The sequence below is a fragment of the Macaca fascicularis genome, chromosome 2 (genome assembly GCF_037993035.2).
Source record: "Macaca fascicularis isolate 582-1 chromosome 2, T2T-MFA8v1.1".
Taxonomy (NCBI): domain Eukaryota; kingdom Metazoa; phylum Chordata; class Mammalia; order Primates; family Cercopithecidae; genus Macaca; species Macaca fascicularis.
Genome location: NC_088376.1, coordinates 126,914,838 through 126,928,488, shown reverse-complemented (window position 1 = coordinate 126,928,488; position 13,651 = coordinate 126,914,838). Strand labels below are relative to the sequence as shown.

At 36.3% G+C, this 13,651-nt stretch overlaps 1 protein-coding gene across 3 annotated transcripts in view; it reads left to right on the top strand.

The window, feature by feature from the left end:
* Positions 1-12,991, top strand: part of THOC7 (THO complex subunit 7) — a 29,892-nt gene extending 16,901 nt beyond the window's left edge. For 2 of the 3 annotated variants that reach the window (XM_005547529.2, XM_005547528.5), the window contains exons 2-8: positions 7,070-7,187; positions 8,332-8,459; positions 8,771-8,857; positions 10,503-10,560; positions 11,464-11,530; positions 11,634-11,703; positions 12,659-12,991. In XM_005547529.2, the coding sequence (XP_005547586.1) occupies positions 7,070-7,187; positions 8,332-8,459; positions 8,771-8,857; positions 10,503-10,560; positions 11,464-11,530; positions 11,634-11,703; positions 12,659-12,726 (596 nt within the window). In that variant the 3' untranslated portion in view covers positions 12,727-12,991. The remainder of the gene's footprint in view (positions 1-7,069; positions 7,188-8,331; positions 8,460-8,770; positions 8,858-10,502; positions 10,561-11,463; positions 11,531-11,633; positions 11,704-12,658) is intronic. The other variant, XM_065540895.1, reaches the window with a different exon arrangement.
* Positions 12,992-13,651: the final 660 nt, after the last annotated feature.

Sequence of the window (13,651 nt, the reverse complement as noted above, 5' to 3'; positions counted from 1 at the left end):
TCTCAGCACTTTGGGAGGCCAAGGTGGGTGGATCACCTGAGGTCAGGAGTTTGAGACCAGCCTGGCCAACATGGTGAAACCGCGTCTCTACTAAAACTACAAAAAAATTAGCCGGGCGTGGTGGCGGGTGCCTGTAATCCCAGCTACTCGGGAGACTGAGGCAGGAAAATAGCTTGAACCCAGGAGGTGGAGGTTGCAGTGAGCAGAGATCGCGCCATTGCACTCCAGCCTGGGCAACAAGAGCGAAACTCCGTCTAAAAAAATAAAAATTTAAAAATAATGAGTTACTAGTAAGACCCTGAATTCTTCAGAAAACTTGTGAAATTCTTCTGTAGGTTTAGGAAAATCTTGAACTGTGGCCCTGAAGTCCATTTTTGTCCAGGGAGTACAAGTCACTTGGGGATTATCTCCTGATTTTTCAAATGATTCTCTTATAAGGAAACTGTTTAACTGCTTTTTTCAGGGAAGAATGGCAATTCAGACAAAGCAGACTGAATACTTAGGAGTAGATTGTAAATATTCAGGCAATGTAAGAGAGAGGGAGGCAGTAGGAGTTACATCAGTTTTACCATCCTTGGTAAGGGAATATCTTCCATTTCCAGCTTTTATTAGCTCTTTACAGTGAATCTTTTTAAAAGGTGATTTTAGAGCACTGTTGTCTCTTTGAGGCTTCTGAATACCAATAAGAATTCTGTTCTCTCTGAGTAATTTGGGAGGCTTGGGGTTTGAGTGCACTTCTTAGATGAATAGTCTTTTTCATCTGGAACATTACATGTAATGGCATCATAATTCTGAATTATCTTTTGTAAGATTTTGCCATTTGTAAATATTTGTAGCTTCCAGAACCAGAAACCTCATACACAAAAAAGACAGATTGGCCAGAAGGCAGGGTACTCAGATCTTTAGAAATTAAAGAAACCATTTGATGTTGGATATTGGGTCTTCCAAAGCCAAAATGGCTTTGGCTTTGAGATTGCCTTGACCCACTGAGCCAATGACGTTTCAGTTTCGTTTTTGTCTGACTCAGTCAGATGCCTGAGGCCTCCCTCATCTAAACATGTAAGAAAAAACACACATACCCATGAATTCCAAAAGCCAGAGTTCATGCCCCCCTTCACCCCATGGTAATAACCACTTGCTGTGACTGCTGTTGGTTACCTTTACTACTGCAGCCCTCTGTGTTAGCCACAAAGAGTGTAACCCACCTTTCCCTCCGGCCATATGCTGGTCACCAATGGGATGCAACCCATATTTCTGTCCAGCCACATTCTTCAGGGCTTGACCCAAGCCTTTTATGGCATCATGCATATCACCAGAGTGGGAGCCAAAACAATGTAGCCCTTGCCAGTGACTTGTCAGCCACTATGAACCCAGAAGTCATGTGCCCTGCCACAGTACAAACTAACCCTAGGTACTCCAAAGTCAAATGTTCTCTCACAGCACAAACTAACCTTGATACCCCCAAAGCCAAAGATATCAGTGAGCTTAAATGCTTAAGAGAGCAGAGCTCAGATCTGAGAGGGACTTAACCCTCAGGGCTGTGTGAAGGAGATAGTACACCCCACCCCCAAAAAAGAAGGTTAGCATCACCTTTTCCTATGTTCCTCAAGGAGTCTCAGGTCATCAGCTGTCTCCACGTCCTTTTGTGGTCATCTGTCAAAAGACAAAATTACAACAAATTTAAAGACTTTATTTTTAAGTCTTTATTTATGATTCTAGACTTGGGCAACACTTGCCACTTCCACATTTTCAGATATTTGTTATAGCAACAGCCACACTGCCAGTACGATTTTCCGTCTTATTCTGTTTTCCGAGGCTGTGACAGAATACCAGGGAATGGGTAATTTATAAACAATAGAAATTTATTTGACTCATGGTTCTAGAGGGTGGGAAATTCAAGATCAAAGGGCCAAATCTGGTGAGAGTTTTCTTGCTGTGTCATAACATGGCAAAAAGTATCACATGGCAAAGGAGAGCGTGAGATGGAGAAAAGAAATGGAGCTGAACTCACCCTTTTATCAGGAGCTCACTCCAAGATTACTAACCTATTTCTACAATAGCTGCATAAGCCTGTTCATCAGGGCAGAGCCCTAATGACCTAATCACCTCTTCAGTCACCTCTTCAGGGTTCCCCCTCTTAAAACCGGCATGATGGCAATTAAACTTCCTTCTTTCTTATGTGTTTATTTTAAACTGACAGATAACATTGTGTGTTTTTGTTGTGTACAGCGTGATTTGTTGAAGTATATATACATTGTGGAATAGTTAACTAGCTAATTAACAAATGCATTACCTCACAGAGTTCTCATTTTTGTGATGAGAGCATATAACATTCACTCTTTATATTTTTCAAGAATACACTATATCATCATTAACTGTAGTCACCTTGCTGTACAATTAGATCTCTTGAAATTTATTCCTCCTGCCTAACTGTAAGTATGTATCTTTTGACCACCATTTCCCCAACCTCCTTCTCCCTAGCCACCCCAGCCTTTGGTAACCACCATTATACTCTCTACTTCTGTGAGACCAACTTTTTAAGCTTCCATATATAAGTGTGATCATGCATTATTTATATCTCTGTGCCTGCCTTATTTCACCTAGCATAATGTTCTCCAAGTTCATCCATGTTGTTGAAATGACAGGGTGTCCTCCTTTTAATGGCTGAATAGTATTTCATTTTGTATGTGTATATATATATGTGTGTGTTTAAGTGTATGTGTATATGTGTATACACATACACACTATATATACACACACACACACACCACATCCACAATTTTTTGTTTTTTTTTGAGACAGAGTCTCACTCTGTCACCCAGGCTGGAGTGCAGTGGTGCAATCTCGGCTCACTGCAAGCTCCGCCTCCCAGGTTCACGCCATTCTCCTGCCTCAGCCTCCTGAGTAGCTGGGACTACAGGCGCCGATCACCACGCCCAGCCAGTATTTTTAGTAGTGAGGGAGTTTCACTGTGTTAGCCAGGATGGTCTCGAACTCCTGACCTCATGATCCACCCACCTTGGCCTCCAAAAGTGCTGGGATTACAGGCGTGAGCCACCACGCCCAGCCCACGTTTTTTTTTTTTATTCATTCGTCTGTTGGTGAACATCCAAGATGATTCTATACCTTGGCTATTGTGAATAAGGCTGCTATAAACGTTGGAGTGCAGATACCTCTTTGACATACTGATTTCATTTCCTTTGGACACATCAACAGTAGTGGGATTGCTGGATCATATGGTAGTTCTATTTTTAATTTTAAAGTAATTATTGAGGCCTGGCACAATGGCTCATGCCTGTAATCCCAGCACTTTGAGAGGCCAAGGTAGGCGGATCATTTGAGGTCAGGAGTTTGAGACCAGCCTGGCCAAGATGGTTAAACTTCATCTCTACTGAAAATACAAAATTAGCTGGGCATGGTGGCACATGCCTGTAGTCCCAGCTACTCGGAAGGCTGAGGCAGGAGAATCGCTTGAACCCAGGAGATAGAGGTTGCAGTAAGCCGAGATCACGCCACTGTACTCTAGCCTTGGTGAAGGAGTGAGACTCCGTCTCCAAACAAACAAACATATATACATACATTTTTTGGGTGGGTTGGGGCAGGCACAGAGGCTCATGCCTGTAATTCCAGCACTTGGGAAGCCGAAGCATGTGTATCACTTGAGTTCAGGAGTTTGAGACCAGCCTCGGTAGCATGGTGAAACTCTGTCTCTACAAAAAATACAAAAATTAGCTGGGCATGATGGCCTGCACCTGTAGTCACAGCTGCTTGGGAGGCTCAGGTGGGAGGATGGCTTGAACCCAGTAGGTGGAGGTTGCAGTGAGCTGAGATCATGCCACTACATTCCAGCCTGGGTGACAGAGCCAGATCAGTGGTGAATTCTGATATTTTAGTGCACCTCTCACCTGTGTAGTATACTACACAAGTAGTGTGCTTATACTCAATGTACCCAATGTAGTTTTTTTCCCCTCACCCCTCTCCCCTCTCCCAACCTTCACCTTGTGAATCTCCAGAGTCCATTATGTCACTCTGTATGTCTTTGTGTCCTCATAGCTTAGCTCCCACTTATAAATGAGAACATACAGTATTTGATTATCCATTCCTATGTTACTTGCTTAGAATAATGGCCTCCAGCTCCATCCAGGTTGCTGCAAAAGATGCTATTTCATTCCTTTTTATGGCTGAGTTGTATTGCTTGGTGTATAGATACCACATTTTCTTTATTCACTCATTGATCAGTGGACACTTAGGTTGTGAATTCTCCAGCTCATATTTTCAGTTTTTTGAGGACTCTCCATTTTGTTTTCCATAATATCTGTATTAATTTACATTCCCACCAATAGTGTATAAGGGTTCTGCTTTCTTCACATCCTCACCAACACTTGTTATTGTTCGTCTTTTTGGTAATAACCTCTCTCAGTGGGGTGAGCCAGTATCTCACTGTGGTTTTGATTTGCATTTCCCTGATTAGTGATGTTGAGAATTTTTTCATATACCTGTTGGCCATCTGTATGTCTTCTTTTGAGAAGTGTCTATTCAGGTCGTTTCAGTGGCTGTTAAGTTTCAACATGAGTTTTGGAGGGGACATTCAAACCACAGCATCAAACTTTAATCTCTGTTACATATGTTAATATTTTTTTCCTCTCAATCAGGGCACTCACTCTCCAGTTTGCCTCAGATATTGTTTTCCTATTACTTGAATGTATTTACATTTGAAATCCCCAGTCCTCACTAGAGTTGGAGATCCAGGCATGTGGGGAAAAAATGGTATTTCTTGGAGACTTGAGAACACAGATAAGACTAACAAAGGAACTGTTGAATACCATCAGTGCCACCAGATTCACCCACTAGATGCTTCTTTTTAATAAGGTTAAAACATTTGTAGTAAGAAAATTCTATTAATATTTATTTTCTGCATTTTAATCTCTTCAAGGACTATGTTTTATTTGTCTCAGTCTTTTCAGATAATGTTGGTGGTTAAAAAACTGAAAGCATTAGTTTGTATTTTTAAAATGTAAAATTAAAACACTTGATGAATATGTAGCTTGAGCAGTCTGTCAAAGCCATGACTCTGAGAACCAAACCCAATTCTAAAAATGTTTATCTGATGTTATCACAGAATATATTTTAAAACTGGAGCCATCTGCCTTCCAAAGTTTATCTCCGCTGCACCTGCGCTCAAAAATACTTCTGCCTACACACAGGAACTATTGTTTAAAGATTTTGCTGTTGATTCAGCATGGAGGCTCTCCAGGAATTATTCACACTTTAAATTTATTTTAAAAAATAATGAATGCATACTATAAAAAACAAAACAGAAAACCCCCCAAATTCTACAAAGACATACAGGAAAATTATATCTTTTCCCACCTCTATCTGTAGTCCCTCTTACCAGAAATAACCACTGTTACAAGTTTCTTGTGGATCCCTCCAAGGATAGTCTCTGAATATACACATGCATGTGTGATGCACATGCGCACACACGCAAAGCCTCCTTTTTCTGCACATATGGCAACATATTGTATATGCTTTTCAATACCTGTTTTGTTTTCATTTTGTTTAACATATCTAAGGAGAGTTTTTTGGTATCAGTATATCTGCACTATTCTTTTAGCTCATACTATGACATTATGTGAATGTTTAATCATTTAATCAGTTTCTTACTGATGAATAGGTTTGCAATCTTTCTACTATAAACAGCACCACTAAGAACATTCCTTTATGTCTGTCTTTGTGCATGAGTGCACTTCTATAGGACAAATTTCTAGAATTGGAATTATGGGGTCAGAAAGGTATGTGCGTTTTTAATTTTATTTGTTACCGTTCAGTGGCCCTACAAAGAATTACCAGTTTGCATTTTATTCGTGTATAAAAGTGCAGTTTTCTAACACCCTTGCCCAACCGTTTTATCAGATCTGTTGCCAATCTGATAGATGAAAAATGATGTTTTACTATGGTTTTAATTTGCCTTGCTCTTGTTATGATCCAGCATCATTTTGTCCAGGAAAGAACACTAGCTCAGGACTGCCAGGCAGACAGATGTGGACCCCGCTTGTTGGCCATCATTGTCATCTACTTGTTTTTGTTTTTGTTTTTTTTGTTCTTCTTCTCTCTCTCTTTCTTTTCCTTGGGGCGAAAGTCAGACAGTATTGTTAAAAAAAAAATCCTCATGGGGAAAGAAACCTTACAGATAACTATATATATACTTTTTAAATTTAATTTTATTTTTATTTTTTATTTTTTTCAGAGACAGCTTCTCGCTTTGTTGCCAATAGGCACTGGAGTCCAGTGGTGAGATCATGGCTTGCTGCAACCTTGATCTCCCAGGCTCAAGTGATCCTCCTACCTCAGCCTCCCAAGTTACTGGGACTAATAGGCACATGCCACCACACCGAGCTAATTTTTATTTTTCACAGGATCAGAGTCTCACTGTGTTGCTCAGGCTGGTCTCAAACTCCCGGTCTCAAGCGATACTCCAGCCTCAGCCTCCCAAACTGTTGAGATTACAGGCATTAGCCACCACACCCAGCCTTAAATTATATGTTTATCTAACAAATCCATTACTTTTTCCCTGACCCATCTCATTCTTTTTTCCTAGTTTGCTACTACATCTTTTAAATATTTCCTATCTATTCCTTTTATCAATGCCTCTCACCAACCAAAAACACGAGCATTTGAACTTCTGTCTGTCTGGGCAGGTTATTTTGTTTCCTTCATTGTACCTGAAGATTATTTCCACTCAACAATCCAGTAGACTGCCAACTCTGTAAGGACATCTTTTCACTGCTATTACTCCAGCCCCTAGAACAATACCTGACACACGATAGTCATGCAATAACTTTCTTTTTCCTTTACTATATAAATATTTTTTATTATATGCAGTAACATAAAATATGCATAACAAAATTACCATTTTAGTTGGCCATTTTTAAGTGTACAGTTCAGTGGCATTAAATACATTTACATTTCAATAATTTTCTTTTGAATAAACAAATGAACAGTCATACTGGTTATTTGTGCTTGAAAGTTACCAAGAGCCAGATGGTAACATTGGCCTTCTTTCCTGCAGATGAAGTTATACGGAAGCGTCTCCTCATTGATGGAGATGGTGCTGGAGATGATCGGAGAATTAATCTGCTAGTGAAGAGTTTCATTAAATGGTGCAACTCTGGGTCCCAGGAAGAGGGGTATTTCATTTCACTGTTGTTTCCATACCAATGTCCTAATGTGATTTTAGGCCATATATTGAGGTCCTGTGAATAGATCAAATTTTCACTCACCTTAAATGTCCAGTGGAGTCAACTCTTAATCGAGAGTAGATTTTCTTGGCCTTTTCTTCTCTTCAAAGGCCTCCCATATGTTTATTAAAACATGGAGAAGGAGGATTGAAGGAGAAATGAAGATTAAATTCAGACTCATTAGTTTGGTTACTTTTATGATATAAGTGTTTAATAGGATAAAATATCTAAATGGAATTTTCTCCTTTGCTAATAAAAGGCTACCGCTATGTATGTATATATTAAGTTGACACAATTAACCGCGATTAGTTTTGCACCAACCTGATACACACACACACATACACATACACACACACACACACACACACACGTATATCTAATTTTTTTTTTTTTCTTTGAGACAGAGTCTCATTCTATTGCTCAGGCTGTAGTGCAATAATGGCACAATCTTGGCTCACTGCAACCTCCACCTCCCAGGTTCAAGCAGTACTGGTGCCTCAGCCTCCTGAGTAGCTGGGATTATAGGCAAGCACCACCATGCCTGACTAATTTTTGTATTTTTAGTAGAGATGGGGTTTCACCATGTTGGCCAGGCTGGTGTCAAACTCCTAGCCTTAAGTGATCTGCCCACCTTGGCTTCCCAAAATGTCAGAATTACAGACATGAGCTACCATGCTCAACTATATTTATTTATTTTTTAACATAGTAAACTTTTCCTCATTTGAATTTGCTTTCCATATAAATGATTTTATAGAGTGAAAAAATTGTGGGAACAGAACTGTGAAGTTAAAAAAACATCTTAAAGTATTTTTTAGTCTTTTAAACAAAATTCAAATAATTGTTTGAATAAAACGTGTATTGATAAGAACAGCAGTCCCATCTTTGCATTTGTAACTAAAGTAGTTAAATTCAAGAATACTACATTTGATAAAAAGAAAACTTAAGGGACAGATATTCTAAATTATTTTAAATAAGCAAATGATTCTCTCAGAACTTGGTATAATTTAATTAGCAAATATTTGCCTGCATTATAACAGTTCATTTTTGTCAATCCACAAGCATCCTTATTTTGGTTTTCTCTCTTTTTCATTAGGTATAGCCAGTACCAACGTATGCTGAGCACGCTGTCTCAATGTGAATTTTCAATGGGCAAAACTTTACTAGTATATGATATGAATCTCAGAGAAATGGAAAATTATGAAAAAATTTACAAGGAAATAGGTAAAGAATATTAATGTTTCTATCTGTAATTTTATTTTTTATGGTCTAAAGGAAACAATATCTGCTAACAATTTTCTTTGATTGGTGGTAAAAGAATAATAACAATTACTGTATTAATGGAAAGAATACAGTAAATGTTAGCTATAAAAATGCATATTCTAACATGATATAGTACTTTGGGTTACAGCTGTTTTTTTAAAATACTAGTGTCTATTTTGTTACCAATAGAATTTAATTTATAAATGCATTTTAAAATTAAAAATGGATTATTGATTTTGTTACCACTATCTTTTAAAAACCTTCTCATATAGAATGTAGCATAGCTGGGGCACATGAAAAAATTGCTGAGTGCAAAAAGCAAATTCTTCAAGCAAAACGAATACGAAAAAATCGCCAAGGTAAGGGTTTTGAGGGATTTAATGTGCAAATACATTATTACTGACTACTATTTTCATGCAGTTTTTAATGTTGTGAGGTATAATCTGCAGCCTGAATCAACCTTGATTTAAAAAAAAAATCCAAATTTTAATTCCTTAGAACTATATTATTCTTTAAAATACAGAAGGAGGTCTGTGTTGAAAAGAATGTTTTTGCTGGATTATGTTGATTATCTAAGTATTTCTTTTGTTTTTCTCTTTTTTTTTCTTATCCCAGTATTTCTTAAGTATTAAATTTTTACCATCTTGGACCCTTTTGCCTAAATAATGTTATAGTTAATCAGCAGAGGCGATTTACATAAATATACTAGATTTATGGTTTGGGTTTTTAGTTTGTTTGTTTAATAGAGCTACTTTCCAAAAAATGAAATGGAAAGGAATTTAAACTCTGTGAGTTTTCATTAAGTACAAAGCAAGCAAACATTTCTAGACGGCCTACAATATCTAATAAGAAGGTTAAAGTTGAGTTTTGTTATAATCTCTTGTTTTTAAGTTAGAGTATATACTTATGTAGTTCCTAAATACTATTTCAAGACAATTTTTAATGTTAGAGGCAATGCTGTTCTTAAAATGTAAATTGAAGAAAAATAAAAATAAAAAATATAATGTGTGATCACAACTGTTACATTGATGTGAAAAACTAGAAGAAAATAGAAAATGTTAATGGTTATTTTGAAGTTGTGAGTTTTTATGGCTTAGGTTCTTTTCTCTGTTTTTGTTTTGTTTTGTTTTACATAGGGCATGTATTATTTTGTAATTCAAAAAATTTGTGTTCAAAAGAATCATACTTTTATTGAATTAATATGCTCAGTTCTAAAACAATGAATGTTCACTTTTTAATGAACTAATTAAGATGAAGCTTAATTTCCTCTTTTTACAAGTTGTTTTTTTCAGTTTAAAATGTGTATGGTGAAGTTTTGGTGCCCTATTTACAGTAAGATATACCAACTTAGTATCAGTTCAAAAGTCATTTAAAAATATTTGGAGTGTTTTCGTTGGTTAATGAGGTTTTTAAGTAAATCCTGCCACTCATCACTCATCACTTCATAAGAAAGGTTAACAGAAGTTACATGACTTATCTTGGAGGTCTCAGTGGAGCAGAAAGTAGAACCTGAATTTTAAGTTATTTGCACGTTTCTGAAATCTTAACTTTTGGAATGAGTGAGAAGTGTAATTTGCTGTTGACTAACAACTCAAACTAATGGTAGGATATATTTACTGATTTTATTTTATTTTATTTTATTTTTTAGACAACTAGTGAGTAAGATCCTTCTCAGAATCAGTCTATTTGATAATCAATAATAACTTAAATTTGCTTATGCTTATGCTGACCTCTTATATTCTGTCCACGACATATAAATGGAAAAAAAGTGGGAGCTAAAACCCCTGTTTGGAACACTTTTGATGTTGTGTATCATTATAATTATAACTCAGTCAACTAAAACTGGCAATACTCATCTTTCAATGATTTCATTTCTTGATGTACTAGGGAAGTGATTAGAAGAGGTTTGTGATATTATACATTTTTGTTGATATTATACATTTTTGTTTTGATAATTCATATTCAAAAAACCCTTAGTTTGATAAATATTTTTATGTCTTTCAGAATATGATGCTTTGGCAAAAGTGATTCAACACCATCCAGACAGGCATGAGACATTAAAGTAAGTGTAGAGTTTTACTTTGAAAGGAACTAACCTTTATACATAAATGCTCATAAACTACCCTAGGCATTTCATTTTTTGCAGAATAAATATGTTTCAAAAGGAGGGGTCAGATCTTCAATATTATATTTTCCCATACTTCTCTGTTAAATTTTATTTCCCTCTGACCTTACCACTTATATGTCTGAAATAAATGCATGTAATATTCATTAATAGCACAATGGACAAATAGAATATGGTCTTCATATATTAAAATACTGAATTTCAGTTAAAAACAATAAACTAGTTATGCCCTTTTAAAACACAGCTCTCAAAACATAGTGAAAAGACACATAATAAATTTTAAATTATTACTACATTCCTGAAACAAAGAATAATAACCATTTATAAAAGTTAGAACCCCCTTTCAAATATTATATACCAATACTGTATATTATTCAGAGATACAAGTATATGCATAAAAAAGAATTAGAATGATATAGTAGTTGCCTGAGTGGGAGGTAGAGGAGATAAAACAGCCCAGGATAGAGGTCTAGAGGTAAGATTCAAAGGATATTTCAGGTTAATTGGCAATGTTTTATTTCTTTTACCAAAAAAAAAAACCCTTGAAGTTAAGCTTCACAATATGTATCATTTCTTGGGTCTTGTTATTTTATTATCTGTGTTTTTCTGTACTTTAAAAATGTATCCAAAAATGTAATTTTAATGAAAGTAAATCCATATTTAGAAGTTAAGAAGAAATCATCCCCAGCTTCAGAAGTTTCACCATAGTGGAGTGTTATAACTCCTTATAAGTCTTTTTTTTTTTAATTTTAAAAATCCTATCTAGTAACTAAAAAGTTAGGTATTAATTGTAATCTCTTTTCCCCCATTCAGCAAAATGTAACACTGTTTTATTTCCAGGGAACTAGAGGCTCTGGGAAAAGAATTAGAGCATCTTTCACACATTAAAGAAAGTGTTGAAGATAAGGTATTTGCACATATATTTAGCCTTTGTGATCTGTCTGTCTGTCTGTCTATATATCTATATATATAGGTCATCATTTGTATAAATTTTTTTCTTGTTAACACAGCTGGAATTGAGACGGAAACAGTTTCACGTTCTTCTTAGTACCATCCATGAACTTCAGCAAACATTGGAAAGTAAGTAGAAATAGTCTCAAAATAAATGTTTATGAAGATTTTTTAAATGACCCAGGAATGTATCTTTTGAAATATGTATCTTGGAGAGAGAGTATACCTTCTATTTCTGAACAATATAGCTGGATGACGTTAGAAGGTACTCAAGTTCAACTTTCTTGAATATATGTAGAAAAGTCATAATTTGTGGTAATATAGGATTTAAAGATATACATAGTGGTTTAAATTAAGAAAAATTCAAGGATGATAGATTTGGAATCTTTCTTGGTTCACTGTAGTTGATTACTATAATGTAATAACTCAGGACCCAGGCAGGCAATAATAAGGAATCAGTACATAAGAACATTTGCATACCCACTGAGTGGTGGGTACTTTGGAGAACTGGAGACTTGCTCTTTATATTCACTGTAGACAGTTAGAAATTTTTGTATTACCTGATCTTTTGATTGTTTTAAAGAATAGCCTAAGACCCAGATTTTTTTTTTTTTTTTTTTTTTTTTTTGAGACAGCCTTCCTGTCACCCAGGCTGGAGTGCAGTGACACAATCTTGGCTCACTGCAATCCCCACCTTGCAGGCTCAAGTGATTCTCATGCCTTAGCCTCCCAAGTAGCTGGAATTACAGGTGCATGCAACCACGCCCAGCTAATTTTAGTATTCTTAGTAGAGATGGGGTTTTACCATGTAGGGTAGGCTGGTCTTGAATTCCTGACCTCTAATGATCCACCTGCCTCGGCCTCCCAAAGTGCTGGGATTACAGGTGTGAGCCACCAGACCCTGCCCAGATTTTTTTTTTTTTAAGTGAAATCTATCACATAAATTTGAAAGTTTGATTCAACTAGTAGCCATCTTTGCTTTAATTGTATTGGCTAATACAGGATAAACATGTTTTCATGTGTTCATTGAATATAAAACATAGGCAAACTTGATTAAGGTTTTATGTTTCCTTCTCAATTACAGATGATGAAAAACTCTCAGAGGTAGAAGACGCTCAGGAAGCAAGCATGGAAACAGATCCTAAGCCATAGACAAGCTAATCGCCCACCACTCCCAGGAATATTGAAATAGCTACGTGACCATAATGTGTTTAAAATGTGGTGTGCTCTTGAGATATTTAAAGTTTTGGCAGTAAAATACTCTGTTTTTAAATATGAATGTGTATTTCATTCATATTTCCTCACACAAAGGAAAATGACTTCAGTATAGATTTGTTTTTATTAAAATGCATTTTTTTATTCTTAAGTGGTAGGAAGCAACATCCAAAAATGCTTAATAAAATGCTTTTAAGCTGGATATGTTTGTGCTCATTAATATTCCAGGTAGTTTTTAACTGGTAACATTGATTGGCTTACAAAATAAGTTGAAAATTGTTAGAAGTTGGCATTTCTAGGATGTACTGGGAAAATGGGCCAATTTCTGGAAATGGTTACACTTCTGAAAATGGAGTCTATGAAGAGGCTTTAGGAGGGCCATGAATCTGTGAAATTACATGCAAAATGTTTGTGGTGTATGCTTATTGTATAGAGAGGTTCCAGGCTGTTAAAAGTCACTGGTATGAGAGGTAATTATAAGATGCAAAGTAAAATAATGCGCATTACTTTCTATATCTCGCCTTAATATGTGAGGAATATAATTCTCAAATGTTTTGTTGATATCTTTTCTCTACTGTTTTGTTCTTTAGGAATCATTTTCAGTAGAAAAAATGTACTGATAAAGTGAAGAGTTGTTTGAAGTAAATAGTTTGTTAAGATTGTCTTGCATAGGCCAGGCGCGGTGGCTCACGTCTGTAATCCCAGCACTTTGGGAGGCCAACGCAGGCAGATCACCTGAGGTCAGGAGTTCGAGACCAGCCTGACCAACACGAAGAAACCCTGTCTCTACTAAAAAAAATACAAAATTAGCCGGGTATGGTGGCACCTGCCTATAATCCCAGCTACTCAGGAGGCTGAGGAA